At 46.4% G+C, this 21,312-nt stretch overlaps 1 protein-coding gene across 1 annotated transcript in view; it reads left to right on the top strand.

Annotated features, from left to right (window-relative positions):
• Positions 1–21,312, top strand: part of Lnx2 (ligand of numb-protein X 2) — a 70,828-nt gene that overhangs the window by 38,540 nt on the left and 10,976 nt on the right. The window contains exons 3-7 of the mRNA XM_036172633.1: positions 9,370–9,599; positions 10,450–10,649; positions 14,625–14,993; positions 16,436–16,576; positions 17,308–17,485. Of these exons, the coding sequence (XP_036028526.1) occupies positions 9,370–9,599; positions 10,450–10,649; positions 14,625–14,993; positions 16,436–16,576; positions 17,308–17,485 (1,118 nt within the window). The remainder of the gene's footprint in view (positions 1–9,369; positions 9,600–10,449; positions 10,650–14,624; positions 14,994–16,435; positions 16,577–17,307; positions 17,486–21,312) is intronic.

Consider the following 21,312-nt stretch of genomic DNA (forward strand, 5'->3'; position numbering starts at 1 on the left):
AAAAAAAAGCATCAGTAAATGCATGAACCAATCAAGTAAAAGATGCAATAAGTAAGTTGCATTGATCCATATTTAATAATACATCTCAAGCATGAGTGTGAAAGCCACAGTGTACAAGTACCACTTAGTAATATTTTCTTCATCATACCATGCAATTTAAACTCAAATGGGTGACAGGTAATAATACGAGATTCCTTCTGCAAGGGAGTTTGGCATTAAAAAAAGAAATTAAATGCAAACATTCTTCTGTCTAGTTTATTTTCCTAAGGAAAAAATCCAGTACCAGGAAAAATTGTACATGAAGGTTCGCCCTGCAACCTTATGCATGGTTGGTACATTGGAATCAGTCTAATAGGAGTGCTGACATCATTTGAGGTTGCACATGCTTTTGGCGGGCAGATCTGTGAGTTCCAGGCCAGCCTGGCCTAGACAGCGAACATCTGTTTGGAACAGAACAGGACAGAGTGGTGACGGCTCACTATCCCAAAGAACAACAACTCACAGTGAAAAACGGCATTCTATTGGGGGAAAAGTGTGGAAATGAGTTGGCTATTTCAGTTTGCTGAACTCTTAAAGATCTGTGTTGAATGGCTTGGCTGAATAAGAAGTATGAATTAGAAAAATAAATACTTTGGGATGATTTTTGTTCTAATAAACATTTGTTTAAAATGTTAAGTAATTTATTTGTATGACTAGTTGGTGAGTTTTACAATTGGATTTTAGTAAGATTTGACCTCTGAAACAAAATATATAAACCTGAGCTGGTGCCATGCTTGTTGATTAGAGGCACTTACCACTCAGCCTGATGACCTGAGTCTGATCCCTGGAACCCACAGGGTGGAAGGAGAGAACTGACCCCTGCAGGTTGTCCTCTGACCTCCTCACGTGCACCCACACATAATACACACACTCACACACATGAGTAAGTAAATAACGCATGTCTGCAGACTCACAGAAGGCAGCAGAAGTACATGTGTTTGTTCCAAACACCAGTTGAAACAACTTGTGGTCGTATTGACTCTGGCCAACGTTGGCCATGTGCGTTGCAGTTCATGCTGAGTTCAGGTGCATCACGGGTCTCATGTAAAGTGACACATAAAGTCATGGAGCTAAAGGAGGTTAACATAGTCCTTCCATAGTGCATGAAGATTTGGAGCTAGTTAGTAGTGTGTGCTTAGGCTTCAACTTTGCTGTCTTGTGTGTGCCCCGCGTTACTCTACCACGGAGTCTGGTCACTGCTCTGCTGTCGGGAGCAGTCAGCATTTCATAGGCCCGTGACTGGACATGTGTATTCTGTTCCAAGAGAACAGCATTATACAGGGATCTGATTTTATTCATTAGAAGTAATTGAAAAGTGAGAAACTGAGGTATGGAGATTGAGAACGTCACATTTTGTTGACACAGAGCTGAGGGTGAGGCCCAGTAGTAGCCGGCTTGCTCAGCATATACAAGGTTGTGGGTTTAATTTCCCACACTGAAGAGGAGAAGTTTGCAAACCTTGAGAAGTGTGGAGATTTACTGAGAAACTGCTTGAACCCAAGCTGTCTGTCTAACACAGGGGCCAAGAAAGTAGGATAGCCAGAGCCTTGGAAAAGCATGTAACATGGCTGTACATCTGTGTCTCCGTCGGCAGCAGGCGTCCGAGCCACCCACCGGAGACGTTCAGTGTGCTAATCTTGGTCAGGCCTAACTAGGAATGGTAGTTTGGGCCTCTTCTTCCCTTCTCTCTCTCCCACTCCCCTTCCCTCCCTCTCTCTCCCCCTCCTTCCTTCTCCTTCTTTTTCAGTAGTACATGTTTTATTTCCTTCTTAAGTTACATACAAGCACTATGATGGGGCACCTTCATAGCAGGCTTCTCCTTTGTCTCAGAACTATGTTGGATTCTTGTGTTGCACTAACTGTGTGTGATCCAGCACTTGTATTGTGAGGTGTTGCCAGGCAACACCATCTGCAGAGCACATCTCCTTTCTAGTCCCTCCTATCACCTCCCACACCTCACATCCAAACGAAGAGTCCTGCAGATGCTTAGTTTGGGCCAAATAAGTTGTGTGCTGGTTTACGCCAAATCTCAGAACCGGTTTTCATCGATTCAGTCTCTTAGGAAGAAATGAAAAATCCGCCGATAAGCTAAGAAGCTCTCAGCCGGGATGATCTCAAGCAGCCTGTCTCTGGCGTGTGCCAGCCGCTGTCTGCTGTGCTGTCGGGTTCCCTGAGCTTACCGTTTCGTTCATTGTCCTCTTCAGCTCGGGGCTTGCCTCACCGAAGGTCGCTAGCGAGATGTAGTCTCTGTTTGCCTTCAGTCGCTTAGACGTGGTCTCCTTTCATCCTTGGAATTTCAGTCATTGCCTTTTTGTTGTTGTTGTTTGGTTTGGTTTTCGAGACAGGGTCTCTCTGTAGCTTTACGCCCATCCTGGAACTCGCTTTGGAGACCAGGCTGCCCTCGAACTCACAGAGATGCACCTGACTCATTGCCTTTTTGTCCAGTGCTGAGGCTTCCTTCCGTCAGTTTCCCTGGGGTGCGTCTTTTCCTGTGCAGGGGGGGGGGGGGGGGGGGGGGGCCTCACTTGTTTCTCTGACTCTTCATTTTGTTTCGAGCACTGGACAGTTTATGTATTGTCATGTGTCAGCTCAGTGAGCTTCAGGTGTTTTGAAGCAGTCTCCAAGTGCTGGAATTATAGGCATGGGCCACCACACCTAGCTTTATTTCGTATGTTTATAAGTACTGGGAATCTAGGTGAGCACTCTACCAGTTAGCTATAGATCTCTGGCTTGTTTTGTTTTTAATTTTGAGAACAAGAGCCCATACTGGCTTTGAACTTACTCTGTTGCCCTGACCAGGCTGGAACTTGTGATCTCAGCCTCCTAAGCATTACAAGTCTATGTTACCAAGTTCTCCCCGCCCCATTGCAATCTAGACAGAAGTTTTGGGGTTGGGGGGCGGGGTGTTGTTGGTTTGTTTTGTTTTTCAAGACAGGGTTTCTCTGTGTAGCCCTGGCTGTCTTGGAACTCACTCTGTAGACCAGGCTGGCCTTGAACTCAGATTTGCCTGCCTCTATCTTCTAGTGCTGAGATTAAAGATGTGAGCTGCCGCCGCTGCCACCAGCTCAGCTTTTAACAGAAGCTGCTGTGGTGACTGGGCTGTTTTTACTGGGTCAGTGCTGAGCTGATCAGCTGGGCGGCCGAACAAGTGGAGTGTTCTAGAAGACCCCAGACAGTCCATGAATGACACTTCTGTCATGGGCTGTTGAAGGTGCTGTGCCCTGCTGGTCTTTGCTCTCGGTTGCTGCTGAAGGTCTACAGCTTTCCAGTCTGGCATGCCGCTGAGGAGCTCGGCTAGTAACCTCAGGTGTTGGGCCTTACCTCTGACCTTGATTCAGACAGGATCTGTCTCTTTGTCCACTACAGTGAAGACCAGGCTAGCTGGCCTTGCATGTTTCTGTTGACACACACACCCTTCCTGTGCTTGGCTTTTACGTAGGTTCTAGGGATCCAAACTCAGATCTTCAGGTTTGCACAGCTCAATCACTTTACTGGCCAAGCCATCTCACCAGCCCACCAACCACCTATGTTAAATAAATGCTTTTGAGACCGCTACCACCTTTTTTGCCTGGTTTCCAGAATTCAGAAGTAGTTGGTTCTGACGATTTCTCCAGTCTTCTCATTGCTTTTATGGAGGGGAGGCTTCAGATACCCTTGATGTGCATTTTTTTGCTGTCTGTCACATTGATTTTTGTTTGTGTTGTCTGTCTTTATTATTTTCCTTGATTCTAAGCCACTCACACTGTTTCAGACTCATTAAGGGCCTGGCATAGCATGGGCCTTAGCAAGCATCCCTTTACCATCTCACCACCACCACTAATACTGCTGATAATTCATAGTGTCTTCTGCCACACTGTGTCTCCTAATGCGCCTGTGCACGTAGTAGCAGGGAATGATGTCCCTGTAACGGAGAACAAGTTACTTTACATGTGATTTCTTCAGAGAGCCAGAATAATGGAGCAGATGAATAGTCAGTAGAAAAGGAAAACCCTTGTTTTGGCTCTTTGCTGCTACATGAGCCCTTTGGTTTCATTTTAATCGGGTTGGGGAGGACCTGCACCTAGAGATGCCCAAGGGAGGTTCATCCTGCAGCCTGGGGCTGACTGACTGCCTACCACCTACTGGCTCAGAGCTCTGCTTGGAAAAGTGTGTCCCAGCCTGTAGTCCGAAGTTTTCCTGTGTCCCGCCCATCCCACAGCTGCTCAGACAAGTAAACACACAGAGGCTTATATTACTTACAAACTGTATGGCCTATCGCAGGCTTCTTGCTAGCTAGCTCCTATAACTTAACCCATTTCTATTCATCTGTAAGTTGCCATATGGCCGTGGCTTACCGGTACTTTTACACCTTGCTTCTCCTGGTGGTGGCTGGCGTCTCTCCTCCTCCTCCTTTCTCCTCCCACTATGTTGGATTTTCCCGCCTGACTCCATCCTGCCCTGCTATAGGGCAGTGCAGCTTTATTTATCAACCAGTCAGAGCAACACATATCCATAGCACACAGACCATGCATCTTCTGATCTAATTCAATGCTGCACGCATTTCTAGCCGATTGGTTTTACTTACTGCCTTATACTAGTTTCCTGCGTGCACTAGGTTGCCCCTTCGAATGCCAGCTGGAGTCTGCATTATTGTTGAGTGCTCCATCTCCAACAATACAAAGAGGTTTTGTTGTTTGTTTTCCCAAGCCAGCTTCAGACTCCTGGACTCAAATGATGCTCTTGCCTCGACTTCTGTATAGCTGGGATGACCCTCTCCCACACCTGACTCCACCAGGATGACCCTCTCCCACACCTGACTCCACCAGGATGACCCTCTCCCACACCTGACTCTGCTAGGGTGACCTCTCCCACACCTGACTCCACTGAGATGACCCTCTCCCACACCTGACTCTGCCGGGATGATCCTCTCCCACACCTCGCTCTTGGAGGTTCAGGGGTCTCTTTGTTTAGGTGTGTGTGCATATGTTCATGTAGAGCCAGAGGACAGCCTTACATGGTATTCTTAGGCACTGTTCATCTGAATTTTGTTTTATTTTGTTTGCTCATTTTTTGAGGCAGGGTCTCTCACTGGCCAGTGAGCTCCAGGGAGCTGCCTGGCTGACTGTTTTGGTAATCCCAGCACTGGGATTATGAACATGCGCTACCACACCCACTTTGTTTTAATATGGGTTCTGGGATCTAATGCAGATCTTCTGCTTTTAAGGCAAACACTTTACTGAAGCTACCTTACCCCAGCACTGGCTTGGCTTTTCTGTTTGTTTCTTTGGAGACCCTCCAAAGAGGGAGGCCCTGGTCTTGAACTCAGATCTGCCTGCCTCTTCCTCAGTGCTGGGATTGAAGGCATTGCCATACCCAGCTTCCTTTTTGTTTTTGTTGTTGTTGTATGATCTAGGGTGTGTGTGTGTGTGTGTGTGTGTGTGTGTGTGTGTGTGTGTGTGTGTGTGTTGAGAGAAGGTCTTGGACTCCTGATACCCCTGCCTGCACCTCTTACATGCTGGGATTACAAGCACATGCCACCACCCCCATCTTGGTTTTTTGATTTTTAATGATCCTGTAGGTCTGTTTAACCCTAGTATTCCATAATGGTGTTTTGAAGCACTTGTTGATAGAACAAATTCAATTTGTTTTTATAGGACTTCAAAAGAATTCCACACAATAACTTAGAATGCTGTTGAGGAAAAAGCTGAAAGCCTTTGAAATCTGATCTGACTGTGTCTCTGCAGTTCAGTTGCCTTGTGATGTTGGCTTAGCTGAGTTTCAGGTGTCCCGTGTATTAATAGAACAGTTGTAAGGATGCAGGAGCCGTGTGTTCATCGGGGTTGTTTCCAGGGACTGACGGAATACAGCCTCCACATGCTTCAGTGCTGTGAAGAGTGAGTTTCTCTGTTTGAGCCTGCTCTGAGCTGCTCGCCCCTTGGGCCTTTAACAGCTTTGTTGTGCATTTCATGTGTGGAATTCACCTCTTTAAAGTGTATGCTTCAGTGCCTGTCCTTTGTGTATTCCCAGTACTGTGTGTCATCTAGATTCTGGAACATTCCAACAACTAGAAAGGAGCCTAAAACCCATTAGCAGCCTCTCATTCTCACACACCCAGGTTTTGATCAAGCTGCCCTAAATTTGTTTTTCACTTATAACTGTAATCTCTAGTGTTTCTCTTTCATAGGATGTATTTGTTAGGCTGGTTAGTGTTTTACCAGCCTCATTCAAGTGGGAAGAGGGAGCCTCCAGCACAATGCCCTGTGGGCAAGTCTGTGTAGCATTTTCTTGATTAAGGATTAATGTGGGCAGTGCCACCCCTGGGCAGGTTCTGCTTCAGTTCCTGCCTTCCCTCAGTGATGGACTGTAGACTAAGATGAAGTAAACCCTCTTCTCCCAGCAGTAGAGAGCCAACTAGGACAGAAAGTCTTGTGTCAGCAAAGCACTTCGGAGCCGCTGCCCCCGCTTCTGTGGACCTCGACACCTTGCCACATCGTCAGACTGACACTTTTTGGTCCTTATGTCTTGCAAGATTGTGCCCCTGGGATTGGCCCTCAGCCATGCTAGACCAAAGCTCTGCTCTAGGCCGCACCCCAGGCCACTGGGTCTTATCCTTTGTCTTTCCGTAGCACTTGGCTCTTGCTGACTTCCCTGTGGGCCCTCTTTTCTGCCTTGATGACTTGGCTGTCTTTGCTCTGCCTCCTGTATGTGACTCTGTGGTGTCTCCTGAGCTGTGGCCCATCCTGTTGAAGTGTGGGTGTTCCCAAAGGTTCTATCTATAGACTTCCTCCCCGATGCTGGCGGAACGAAGTCATTTTCCCGTTTTTTATGTGATGATACATTTTAGGCTTTTCCTGTTCTGTGGGTGGCTTCCTGTTGTTAAGGGTTTGCTGCCCCATCAGGAATGTGAGCATGCTTACTTCTTCCGTCTAGCAAGCTAGCTTTTCCATTTTAATTTTAATTTCTACTGTATTTATTAACTATAAGATAGGTGTTGTGTACCCTGTAGGGTTCTTAGGTCAGCTAACTCTGTTCATGTAGACCAGGCTGCCCTCCTGAGTACTGGGATTAAAGGCATGCACTGCCATTGAAAACTGGCTATTATTAAATCTGGCCTTGAATTCAGAGATCTTCCTGCCTCTGTCTCCTATGTACAGGGATTAAAGGCATGTACCATCATCATACCTGGCTTTAAAAAAATGTTTTAAGTGATCATACAGAGTAATGGTTTTCTCAGGACATTTCCATACATGTGCAGACGTAATAAGACAAAATATAATGGTCTGATATGTTTTGTTCCTGTTCCTGTTCCTCCAGGACTGTCCTACCCGGCTCCCTACCTGTCTCTTGTTGCACCCCACCTGCCAAACAGTCACGCTGTTGTGCCTCATAGATTGGATTCCATGTCCTCCCTCCCCTCCCGTAAGAGCTCTGGCTACCCTCTCATGGCCTCTTTTTACTCTCATGGCCTGTATATACACAGGATTCTACATAGGAGAGAAAATGAACAGTATTTGTCTTTCTGCATCTGGCTTATTTCAAATTATGATCTTAGTTCCATCTATTTTTCTGCAGATGTCATGATCTCAATTTTTTATGGCCGAGTAAGGTTTCATTATGTGTACATACCATTTCCTTAATTTATTGTTGATGGATTTCATAGCTGTGACTAATGCAGCAATAATCATGGATGTGCAGGCGCCCTGCAGTGTGCTGATGTCGGTGTTTTGGGTGTGTGAGAAGAGTGGTGTCCCTGGGTTTGGTTTTTCACTTGTTCTGTTGTTTGTTAGTTTGTTTGTTAGTTTGAGGCACCTCACCCCTGACCCCCACTGTGACTGCAGAAATCAAAAGCCCCTGTCTCTCCTCACCCTTCCCGGTGTCGACACTTGTTTTTGGTGGGAGCCATTCTTAGTCGGGTGAGAAGCAGCCTGAGTCATTTCTGTCCGTGGCCCATGAGGATGCTCCACACTTTTTTGAGTAATAATGAATGGCCGTTTGTATTTGTTTTGTGGGAACTACTTATTCTTTTCATCGGCCCATTTGTTCATTGATGATTTAAGAGTTTGGTGTTTAATTTTTGCAGTTACTCTTGTATTCTCATTATGAAATACCTAGCTGATGTGTTCTTGATAAAGATTTTCCCCTCATTTGTGGGCACCTCCTCACACTGTCTCCTCTCTGGGGAGAAGCTTCTGAATCCACTGTGATCCCATTCATTAGTTCTTGGGTTTATGGAACTCAAACTTGAACCCATCTTTTCAGTCACAGCACTGTATTGATACCACTTCAAGGTAGCTGTCAACTGTGTCTCTAATTAATCTGCATCTTTGGCAAAGGCCGTGTGTTCCTTGATCGCATTTTCCAAAATATTTGCAGGGTGTTTTTGATAACAGTCCCTGGAGTATTGCACAGCAGTAGAGAATGGAGCCTCTGCGGTGTCCCTCCATCATAGGGTTTAAAGTGAGGAAACAACATCATTTCTGGGGCAGATGTACTGAACCTGCCCTGTTCTTTGTGACGGTGCAAATTTGGAATTTTTAAATACTGTCATTGAATGTAAGCCTGTGGCCTTCACTGTGGTCTGGGTGGCTTGGCTCCTCACTGTCTTCCACCCTTCACACTGCATGCCACCTGTCGCTTTGTCCAGCCAGAGCCTCCTCCACACTGAGAGGAGTGTGCTTGTGTTCTGGCCCCTTCCCAGAAGGCCAGCAGGAGAGACTTTGTTTAAGAAGAGTTCATTGGTTTTGAGTTTAAATGAGCCTCAACCCGCAGTTTGCTTCGATAAAGCAGGTAGCGGTTCTTACTCGGCTCGCAGAGCATGTCTTGAGGTTCTAATCTTACAGACTAGGGAAATACATTTTGTCTCCTGTGTTTAACAAAAGGCGGATTGGCTGGGCCTTACTGCATGTTGTAAAGCTTCCTGTGTCTGCTTGGCCACCGAGTGTAGAGAGGCACAGTGGCACATTTGCATGTAGAAGCCTGCAGATTGCTACCCCTGGCTAAGACATCTGGCCTGTAAAAAGCGCCGTTTGATGCAGATTTCACATTCGTCCTCGATACAGACAGCCGTGACTCTTGGGATGTTTCCAGGTGACTGATGTCTAGCTAAGCATTCGGTTTTCCCTGAAGTTGTCTTCATGTCTTTCCTGAATTGGCCTGTCAGATGGAGTGGTCAGAACTTAGTTTATTCAATGATTGGGAGCTGAACTGTGGGTACTCTGGGCTCTTTTGGCGAGTGAACAGTTGCCATGCTTTTGTTAAGGTGTACACTGTTAATTAAACCCGCCCACACCCTCGTCCCCACCCAACTTTCCTTTTTCAAACCATCTGAAAACCACTTGCTGCTGTTTCTAGGTGTCCTGGAGCCTCGTACCGGAGAGTTGATCTAGAGAGAAGGAAAAGTACTCCAACACAGATTGAAGGTGAAACCAGATCCACCGGACTGGGTCCTCCTGGCACCTCCTCCCCAGACTGCTTGGGCACTGTGCCTGCTGAGCGGAACTTGACACCTGCACCTCTCCCTGTGTGGCCCGAGGAGCCTGGCCTGGACAACCCTGCCTTCGAGGAGAGCGCTGCAGCCGACCGTATGTGCAGCTCTCTGCTCTCCCTTGCCTTTCCTCCGCGGCCCGTCTGACATCTGGTGAAACAGCTGCTTTGCACACCACACCATCCACTCTGCCCCGAGCAGCCCTAGCTGGCTGCAGTCTAGAAGGAGAGGAGATCTTAACCTGGGGAAAGACGCTCCTCCCCCCTCCCCTCTGGGATCTGATATTCTCGTGTGTGATGAGAAACGTGCTTGCGCAGTAGCATCCACAGCAAAACCACAAAAGCAATAGGAGCAGCTAAACACAGTGTTAATTAGGGAAATGTTTGTCACATGAGGACATTTGAAAAAACAGGTTTAAAAGCTAAGCCTTGAAAGATGGCAGCCCAGACAGCTCGGCTGGGGCAGCAGGAATGTGTCCTCTGAGTCCGCTCCACAGCCCTGCTCTCGGCACACACACAGCCTGGGCGGTGGGCCTTTACTCCTAGACCTCATTACTCTTAGAAACCGTAAGTCACCCTCCCTGTTCATATAGTTCTTGACACAGCAGTGATGCTTTTCGTCCCTCAAGGCTCAGTACAGCAGTGGCCTTCCTCGGCTCCTCTGGGATTCCCCACCAGTCCAGAGTTTTCTGTCTGCGGCCTTGCACGATCTGTTCTTGTTTCGTGGCCCAGGCATCATCACTGAGAGCACAGTGGCTTTCTGTTAATGTATGCTCCATGGTGACCTTGTGCATAGGAATTATTTATCGATGGTTACTGATGGTTTGTGGAAGAAGAGAGTTTGACTAGTTGTAACCGTGTTTTATTGGTTAGTCATTGTTTACCTACAGGATCCCATGTTGAGCCGGAGAGAATCTGAACATACGCTGTTCTTGTTTTACTTGGCAGCTGTACAACAGCCACTCAGTTTACCAGAAGGGGAGATCACCACCATCGAGATCCTCCGCTCTAACCCATACATCCAGTTAGGAATCAGCATTGTGGGCGGCAATGAGACACCACTGATCAACATCGTCATCCAGGAAGTCTACCGGGATGGGGTCATCGCCAGAGACGGAAGGCTCCTTGCTGGAGACCAGATTCTCCAGGTAACAGCTCTGTTAGCTTGTGCCTTTTTGCTTTACAACTTAGACAGTTGTGATGTTGTAGAACCCAGGTTACACAAAAGTTAGCTTTGCTGGGGTCTGTTTGTTTTATGGAGATGATGTAGCTCTGACTGGCCTAGAACCTGATAAGTAGACCAGGCTGGCCTCGAACTCATAGAGATTTACCCGTCTCTGCCTCCTGAGTGCTGGGGTTAAAGGTGTGCGCCACCATACTCAGCTATCTTTAGTTTAATTTTGTTATGCTTTGTTTTTTGAGTCAGGCTGTTTTATGTAGCCCAGGCTAGCCTCAAACTCTGTTACCCAGGCTTGCCTGAGCCTCTTAAGTGCTGAGATTGCAGCTTTGCTCTTTGTGTGTGCAGAACAGGTCAGGGATTGTGTGTTATTTGAATTTTTAGTCCTGTGTGTGGCTGGGCACTTGGGGCAGAGCTCTCTGGGTTTGTTTGACATTGACACTTCCGGCTTAGACTCTTGATGGATGGCCGTTCCAGCGACACCATTGACCAGGCTAGATGTCTCTTTCCCATTGGTTTTATTTCATACCAGTTTTCTATCCATCTCCTCCCTGCATGTCTGACTGATCCTTGCATTTATTGATGGATGGAATGTGAAAGACAGACCCACACAGCACTAGGTGCTGATGATATTTTTTTCTCATTATCCTGGGGATTCCGTGTAATGCTAGGCAAGCACTCTGCCACTGAGCTATACCTCAACCTGAGGTAAACAAGTTTGTAGCACAGAATGTTAGGTGAAATTCCTATCTCTTACTCCACGATGCCCGTCCAGCGTCCAGCGTCCAGCATCCAGCCGCGGGTTTTCGGTCACTCCTCTGTGTTGTCCTTCCTGAGTGCTGCCTCCAGGAAGAAACAGTCCCCCGGAAGTACCAGCTCAGGACCAGATACTCTCTTTGATTAGAGAGCATTACTGAAAGGGTCGGGACAGGAAGTGTCCTGTGTCACAGAACCAGGGTCTGTAGGAAGACTGCTCTGGGCCTTTGAGTCACTGTGAGTTGAAAAGAAAAAAAAGAAAGGATAGTTTCCAGGAGAAAAATACAAACAAGGGGAAAGTCGCCTTCCTGGAGCTCAAGCACAAGGGTCTTTCTCGACCCTCTTCGGTCCAGAGGCCTCCCTCCTCCCTGTTCCCTGTTCCCTCCTCCCTACTACCTCTCTAGCCTAGGCCCTTTTCATTCCCAATTCAGTGCCATGCTCTCCATCCAGCAGCCTGTCTCCCGAGATCCTCCTGGAGTCCAGCTTATTCACTTGAGGGTAATGCCGCTGTAGCCTGCACTTGCCTGGGAAGGTCACTGTCGAACCAGGTGCTTCATTGCAGCCTGTCCCTTTCCTGCGGTGCTCCAGGTACCCTACTAGCTGCTGGGGACGGATTTCAAAGTAAAAGTCCGTCCTGCCCTCAGAGAGCATCCTTCCTTCCCAGGGAAGCTGGCCCTCCTCAGCCTGCCCTCACCTGTAAACCTTTCAGGCATTCTCCCCACTCTGCTCCCTTGCTTTATCATCACACTTGGTGCACAGAACCACCACAAATAGTGTGGGGTTGATGAAGTTTAACCCTAGTGGACTGACAGAGGAGTGAACTTGGCTGGGACATCCCGTTGATGTCTCCTGTATCAGAACAAAGCATGTAGGGCCATGCTGCAGGGCAGCAAGGGTTGGTGTGTCCAGCCGCTTGACCATGTGTGCCTTTCTTTTTAAGCCCACACCCTAAACCCTCCCAGGGCCACTGTATAGCTGAGACAGACTGAGCTTTCAAATTGTTTCTGAAAGTCAGTTTCTGGCCCGTCATTTCTGTGCACTGGATCTCTGCTGCCGGTCTATGTTGGTGCGCTGGCTGCTCAAGGCTGGCACCACTGTGAGGACACATTGCCTGTACACCTCCGTCCCTAGCTCATGCCCTGTGCTTAGAGGGGCTCTTCCCCAGGTCCACCTCTCCCAGGCATCTGACTCCTTAGTCTCTACGGCAGCAGCCCTGGTACTTTCTCTCTCTCTCCCCATCTGGCCTTCCTAGCAGTAATTTACGTGTATACTTTTTTCTTTTCTTTCTTTCTTTCTTTTTTTTTTTAATGTGGTGTGGCATGTTTGAAAATCCCCAAGCAGTAAGGTGGTTCATTTGCAGACTAGTGAACCACACTGTGCTTTTTCTCTTAGTAAACACGCACTCAACAGGAAGGGCTAAATTTTTTCCACATTAAACAAAAGTCCATATAGGAAGACACACACAGCACATATTCTTTACAAAGGGAACCTATGCTCTCACAGCTTTATGCACCTCTTCAGAGATTCACATGCAGCCTTCTGAGCAGTTTTAAAGAAAAAATGCCACTCTTTATAAATTATGTCTATAGTATTAAAAGTGATATAGAGGGCTGGGGATTTAGCTCAGTGGTAGAGCGCTTGCCTAGCAAGTGCAAGGCCCTGGGTCCTCAGCTTAAAAAAAAAATGATATAGCTTTTAGAACATTAAAAATAAAATATTTTTAGTTTGATCAGAAACATCAGTGATTTACATTGTATTGGTTAACAACAAAAAACCATAGTCAAAATGCATGATAGCTTATTATTTGTGCTCCTCTTAGAAAATCAAGAAATCTTTTCTCTGACTTTCACTGGTAACCATGCATTCATGGGGAATGAGTCTCTTCATAGTTGAGTCTTCCCCGTCCTGCTTTACAGAGAAAGTAGGCTGCGTGATTGCATACTGCTGAAATGCAGAGCTGTATTTCAGCCAGGCATTGTGTCCTTTGTGACTGTCTGAAGATGGAAAATGTGAACATGGCAATAATCCATTCTCAGCTGGAACAATGATGGACCCATGAGTCCTGTCAGCCCATTTTTTCTGGAAGATTCCTTGGCATTCCGGTCTCGGGCCAGTGTTAGTTATCTGTCAAAGCCTGTATAAATGTTAAAACATGAGAGAATATAAACTTGTAGTATGGCTGCAGGTTTGATAACTGAATTTTAAAAGGTATCCATAGAAGCAAACCAAAAAAATTCAAGGTAGTATTGTTCAAAACTATCAAACCCAGAAAATAAGCCAAAGAAAGAAAGCAGCCCAAATTCAAAAGGATAGAACTGTCAACCTGAGTCAGATATGTAAGAAGGGGAAGGCCTTGCTTAATGTTTGGGAGCCTTGAGGAGTCCAGGTGACCACACATTCCTAACCCAGAGCTGTCTCATTAGAGATGCTCATCGAACATTGGTTTTAGCTCGGATAGATTCTAAGAGCTCTAATTGTGATAAGTAGGAAAATTATGCTCACCTCCTAGGTAGATAATTGAAGCTGGACTATTTTCCTAAGTGATGTTACATATTCAAAGATCAGTCATTGTAATTGTATCAAGGCTGTACACTGTAATGAGTACATGAATGTTGAATTATACTCAGCATATTAAATATGTATTATATGTATATACTGATAATTAGGATGGAATTGTAATTACATACTTTAAAAGTCACTTGGAATATGCAACTTTTTAAGAAATAAAACGATTTATTTTGTCTCTCATAAATGTGTTTCATTAGGAAACACAGCTTTGAAATCCAGCAGAATTGAGCCTGCAATCCTCTAGAGCTGTGCTAAGTTCAGGCTTGCCCTGGCATGGTGCAGCCTGCTCCCTCCCACCCTGGTCCTGTGAAGTAGAGTCAGAGCCAGAGAGCAGGCGCCAGATGAGTTCCCTGTTCCCCTGAGGTTGTCAGTAACCAGAACCAAAGCCTCTAATGTCAACTCTGGTGTTTCTAACCACTCCTCAACACTGTGCTGTTAGTCATTTTTAAGTTCTATGCTGTAAGTCTTTAGAGTGGTTTTCTTTGTAGGTAAGGGATCCTTTGGCATTTTCTCCATGTTAATTTCCTTTGGAGATGTCATCTAGACATTTCTGCAAGTTAGGAAAATAAAATTTTGTCGTGCGTTGGTCATAGGGGTTTTGTTTGTTCGTTTGTTGTTGTAGGTCAACAACTATGATATCAGCAATGTGTCCCATAACTATGCCCGGGCTGTGCTTTCCCAGCCCTGCAACACGCTGCACCTCACCGTGCTGCGGGAGAGGCGCTTCGGCAGCCGAGCCAACAGCCATGCAGACGGCAGTGCCCCTCGGGACGAGGTCTTCCAAGTGATGCTTCACAAACGCGACTCAGCAGAGCAGCTGGGGATTAAATTAGTCCGCAGGACAGATGAGCCAGGCGTTTTTATTCTAGACCTTCTGGAAGGGGGGCTGGCAGCGCAGGATGGCAGGCTCAACAGCAATGACCGGGTACTGGCCATCAATGGACACGACCTGAAGCACGGGACCCCGGAGCTCGCTGCCCAGATCATTCAGGTAAACGCCTGACACCGAGCCTGTACCATCAGTCACACGGCTGTCTGTTGCATTGGCTTGTAGGAATTCTGGGCCATCCATGTTTCTTGGAAAATCATACATGGTTCTATAAAGTCTTCAAACTCCACACTACTGTGTAGAACTCCCCCAAATAGAGCTGTGTTAGTTTGGGTTTGTTGTTGTTGTTGTTTCCCTAAAACCTGTGTCCCCGTGTGCTTTGGGACTTCTGTTTGTACAGTGGAGGCTCTGCAGCTTTGATCTTTCCAGAGAGCAAGAATTTACTTCAACCAGTAAGCTTGTCTTAGTCCTTTTCAAGGGAAGTTGCAGTTCTGATTGGGGCTCTCAAGTGTTAACAGCAATGGCCGTGAGTGTGTATTGTAAGAAAATCCCAAGCAGCCATTGACACTCCCACACCATGGTGTAGTCATCAGAGCCCTCGGTCAGGCCGTAGATGTCAGGACTCTGATGGTCACCTCATCATTTACCTGTTGGCCCCTGGTGATGCTGCTGAAGTGGCGAATGATTAATGCATTGTATTCGAGTGGTCTCTCACTTCCTCTCCAATCAAAGAGCCAAAAGTGAAGAAGCCATCTCTTTATTTCACTAAGTTGCGTGTATGTTTGGGTGTGCCACCATGGCGTGTGGAGATGAGAGGGCAGTTTGCTGCAGCTAGCTCTCTTTTTCCACTGTGGAGGCCTTTACCCTCTGAGCCACTTTCCAGCCCCTAAAGGAATTTGTTTCCATCAGTAATTGAATCACAGTGAAGGTTTCTACTTCCTGTCACAGTTCCTTAAAGCAGGCTGTGATTTCTGTAAGAGAAACAGTGAAGTTGGAGGTTTGTGGTGATGACTGAGAAGAATCATCGGGTAAGTCAGATGTGCTTTAAAGAGCGAGGACAGCATGACCTCAAGTGTAATAATGTATGAGCCTTGATGTTTGAAACACAGCGGACCACAATCCTCCGCGCGTACGTGTGTGTGTGTGTGTGTGTGTGTGTGTGTGTGTGTGTGTGTGCGTGTGTGCGCGCGCGCATGTGTGTGTGTGTGCGTGCGTGTGTGTGCGCGTGTGAGTGTGTGTGCGCGCGTGTGTGTGCGCGTGTGAGTGTGTGTGTGTGTGTGTGTGTGTTTCAGTGTCAGAGTTTGGAAAATACTAGCCTGTGACCTTCTTCTGCCACCAGGTAGTGACTGCCCAGATGAGGCTCTGGTGCTGTGACAGAGGTACCTAGGGAGTTACAGTGTCCTCGGGCTTTGTATACCTGCAGCATTTATGGGGCCGAGGCAGGAGCCTCTAGCCTGTGTTTCTTAATGAGAACCTGTCTCAGTGAGGAGAAGAGAGGAGAGAGGGGAGGGGAGGGGAGGGCAGAGGAGAAGAGAAGGAGTTCCACTAAGATCTCTAAGGCACAAACATCATGTATGATGGGCAGTGATGAATGTCTTCTCCAGGCCAGTGGAGAGAGAGTGAATTTGACAATTGCCAGACCGGGGAAGTCCCAGCCTAGCAATGGTACCCGTGAAGCAGGAGCACACAGCGTCAGCCAGCAGCATGCAGAGCCACCCGCTCATAGCCGGCCAAGCTCACACAAGGTGAGGACACTCTGCTTTTTTAATTCCTGTCACCCTCTGAGGATCGTTGTTACAGCCTGAGAAGATGTAAGGACAGGCTTTTTGTATGCCGGCCATAACGCTCTGTAAAGTTTTGTTTGTTTGTTTTTCAAGCCTGAAATGTAGGCTGTCATTCTGTTGGAAACTCCCAGGTGTTTGGGGTGTGAAGCCTGAGAGTGGCCTCCCAGTCAGCCTCTGTAGTTTCTTGTCAGGGAGGCTTCCTCTGTCAAGTTATTAACAAAAAGGGATACTCCACGCTTAGTGCTACGTCTCAGTCCGTTCTCCTCGACTTGCTTGTTTAAATGTGATCACTGGTCTACAGCTAAAAATGCACCACGAAAACATGGTTAAGTCCATGGTTAGCAGGTAGGCATGTTGCCTACGGTGACAGGATTGGCTGTATGAACACTGACTGACTCTAAGCTTTGACAGGCACATGGACAGCATGTGTGGTTATGGAATTAAAATCCCTATCTATTGGCCAGGTGTGGTGATGCACTCTTTTAATCCCAGCACTCAGGAGGCAGAAGCAGCCAGATCTCTGTGAGTTCCAGGATAATCAGGACTGCATAGTCAGACAGCTATCTCAGAAACAGAGCTTTGCAGTCCTCATAAGGAGTAAAGTACACAGTCCCTTTATAACCACCACTGAAACTTGCTTTAGCCTGTTTTTACCTCGGCTGCATGTCACGGCTTTCCTTCTTTACCTGTAGGACCTCACTCAGTGTGTCACATGCCAGGAGAAGCATATCACTGTACAGAAGGAGCCACATGAGTCCCTTGGGATGACGGTTGCTGGTGGCAGAGGGAGTAAGAGTGGTGAGCTGCCCATCTTCGTGACCAGTGTGCCACCCCATGGCTGCCTCGCCCGAGACGGCAGAATCAAGAGAGGTAAGGCAGGGTCTTGGAAGATCTGCCGTGTTCATCTCAGAACTAAGGTCATACTTTAAGGAGTAATTACTGTGTTTCAGATTAAACGTGACTTTTAAAAACCTTTCAATGTGTCCTTGTATAGAAAACAAAATATTTTTCTGTAAGGTTAGGAAAATTAACCCTGATGATGGTTGGAGACCCTGCAGTTTCTCAGGCTATTGGCTTATTTTTATCCTGGAAAAGATCCAGCTTATAGCAGATGATGCTGAAGGGCCTTCTCACTGAAATACAACATTGATTATGATAGAGTGTCCGGGGACCCGTGTGATGCTGAGAGGTAGGAGCAGCCACTGCCCAAGCCTGAAGCCCTGAGCTCTATCCCTGGACCTTGAGGTCGAAGGTGACAGGGCTTCAGGAAGTCGTCTTCTGATCTTGTGCAGATGCCATGCGAGCGTGCAGAAGACAAGAGGAGTAGCAGAGGACAGACTTGATTTTAGAGGTCAACTCCTTGTCCCCCACAACTCTGTTAGTGTGCACAGAGGAGAACACGCACCTGGACACTGTAGCTGTGGAAGACCAGCAGTCACTGCTGATGCACTTCATGGGGGGAGAAAATTGAAGCTGAAATGTTATTTTCCCAGGAACAAAGCCCACCTTCTCCCTTCCCAAAAGCTAGCACTTGGGAAAGCTCCCATGAAAAAACAGTCCTGTGACCTGTAATTAGGCAGCAGTTTGTTAGGTAACCCTCAGAGTAGGAGAAAACGTTTACAAGTCACACATTTATGTATGGGTGGGTACATGGCTTATCAAGAAATTGTAAAGAACTTTTCCAACTCAGTAAAAAACCGTAAGTTACCTAATTTAAAGACAAAAACAGACATTTCTCTCAAGAAGACAGTCACATGCAAAACTGCTCAACATAACTGGTTATCAGAGAGACGGCCCTCAACCTGTCCTAAAATGTTCTAAAATCATTGTGGTGGTGTTCTTCAGTCAACATAATAAGACCACAGAGCTGGGTGGCATGGTGTGTGTTTGTTTGTTTGTTTTGGTTTTTGGTTTTTCGAGATGGTTTCTCAGTGTAACAGCCCTAGCTGTCCTGGAACTCCCTTTGTAGACCAGGCTGGCCTCAAACCCACAGAGATTCACCTGCCTCTGCCTCCCGAGTGCTGGGACTACAGGCATCCACCATCATTGCCCTGCTAGCTGGGTGTTTTAAAAAGAGGGTTCAAGTACAGCGTAGAGTATATTTCAATAAGGATACTATTTTTAAAAGTTCCTTGTCCAATTGTAGAACTGGGTGACATTTCAGTTCCTTCTTGGTTTTGTTTTATTTTTTGCTTTGTGTGTGTGTGCACTTCTCAGTTTTCCTTTTTATTTATTTTTTAATCCATAGCCATTTGTTTATTTTTGTAATGCTCTCAAATTGAATTACACAAAATAACAATCTAAACCCCATCTTTCCTCAAGGAGTATACGGAAAGATTGTTTATGACAACCACATCCTTCACAAACAGTGGCTCAAGAGTCAAGCTAATGTGACTGATACATTCTCACTGTGCTCTGCACGCAGATCTGTGCTTTGCCTCCCTGAATGCCCTTCCTGGTCCGAGGCATCTGCCACCACCCAGTGATTGTAGCAACATTGAAGCATTACAGGGATGTCAACACCCTAGCCTGCAGTGGGCTCTGAGCAAGACATTCCACAATACAGTAAAAATAAGCACACAAATACATAATACATCATTCATATAGGAAGTGCAACAAAGAGGAAGAACAGAGAGTTTATGTACCTTCTACTCATGAAAGTAAAACCAAGAAGTCCAACTCTCAGAGTACCATCAAAAACGTAAAGCAGTTCATCTCAGAGCTTTTTGCTGAGCCTGTGAGAAAAGACTTAATAATAACTCTTTTCCCTTGACTATATGTAACTTATAATGATGTATAAGGTATTGGTGAAATTACTAAGGCCACTCCACATAGTTAAAAGGGAGGTTTATTTTGTGGGGTAACTTACAAATGAAGGGATAGGTTGCAGGGTCTGGGAAAGGTATGGCGCAGTCCGGCGGTGTTCTCTGGAGAACTCTGCTCGGTCTACCTCTAGCGTCCAGGGTCCTGGAACCAAGAGAAGCCTCTCCTCTCGATCCTGGGTCTTCAGCATCCTCCCTCAGGCCCGCCTTGTAGGCGTGACCATTACCGAACCTCAATGGGTGTTGGAACTTCCAGGCCAAGGCTGGAATGGCTACCCACTACATCTCCCCCTTTTGTCTAAATAAGAAGGTTCTAACCTAATACAAGACTATATACAAAGAAATGTTTATTAAATATTGTCCAGGAGTAATGAGAGATAATGACCCAGATAAGTTGGAATTACAATCAATGCAAACAATATCAAGCAAAAAACACATACTAAAATCCAGGGAAGTCTAGAGTGTGGGTAGGTGGCATGTTACAAAGATCATTCCAAAAGGTATCCTACCCTAAAGAACCTGAGTCTAATATTTAATATATTCTATCTAAGATATTATGTATGTATATATACTAAGTTGTAGCTATAACTGCTAATCTTCAACCTCATCAAAGACCTGAGAAGGAATATAATAATACCTGAGGAATGGGAGAAGGACGCAAGCAACTTTCGGGAGTCTTGCAAGAGTAGACAGAGACAACTGGCAGCCTGGACAGTCACCTAATGTTTCTCAGCATTGTTGGTGCATTTAAATTGGCTACAGGCCTAGAGTATCTGACAGACCATTTTCAGAAGCAGGAATTCTGAAAGACCATCTTACCCTGTCTTGGCAAAGTATAGTGGTCGCTTTCCTTGTGTCCCGCTTGTCCAGAAAGGACAGCATTTGTACTGTCAGCAGTTGAGGCAAGGGCAGTTCTTTGCCCAGTAGGCCATTTTATGCCAAGAAGACAAACTTCCAAATGGAAATGTCTTAGAAGCCTCTCCTCTCAATCCTGGGTCTTCAGCTTCCTCCCTCAGGCCTGCCTTGTAGGCGTGACCATTACCGAAGCCTCAATGGGTGTTGGAACTTCCAGGCCAAGGCTGGAATGGCTACCCACTACAATGAGGTCTTTCTTTTTTATTTTTATTTATTCATTCTTCTCTCATGTAATACCCCTGAACCACAGTTACCCTTCCCTCTACTCATCCTAGTTCACGCCCCCCCCCCTTCTTTTCGCTCCCAGGGATATCAGCTGAACATGGTTAGCAAGATACCATAAGACTAGGTACAAACCCTGATATCAAGGCTGGGTAAAGCAACCCAGTAGGAGGGGAAAAGTCCCAAAAACAGGCAAAGAGTTAGAAACAACCCTGCTCCCACTGTTAAAGAGACCCACAAAAAACATGAAGCTAACAACCATAACATATATGCTGCATGATAACCCTGTCAGTCTCTGTGAGCCCTGTTTAGTTGATTCTGTATGCCATGTTCTCATGGTGTCCTCAACCCCTCTGACTTCTCCCCATCTTCCATGGGGTTCCCCAAGCTCTGAGAGAAGGGACCCAATGAAGATCTCCAATTTGGGGTCTCTCCACCTACTGTCTAGCTGTGTGTCTCTGCATCTGCTTCCATCAACTGCTGGAGGAAGCCTCTCTGGTGATGATTGGGCTAGGCACCAATCTGGAGTTCTGGTGGGCGGAGTGGCCTCTCCCAAATTTTCAATAATGAGAATCCTTTGCTTTAATAATCTGAAAATAGATGATAAATAAAGGGGAGATTTTCTGAAGCCACTGCAGCACAAATGTCTATTTTCAGAAATTTTCTAACCCCTTCTATTTTTTAATAATCTCTGTAGCTCTTTTTCATTCCAAACATGTTGTTGTTCCCCCTCAAGCA

Source organism: Onychomys torridus, chromosome 22 (genome assembly GCF_903995425.1).
Source record: "Onychomys torridus chromosome 22, mOncTor1.1, whole genome shotgun sequence".
Classification (NCBI taxonomy): domain Eukaryota; kingdom Metazoa; phylum Chordata; class Mammalia; order Rodentia; family Cricetidae; genus Onychomys; species Onychomys torridus.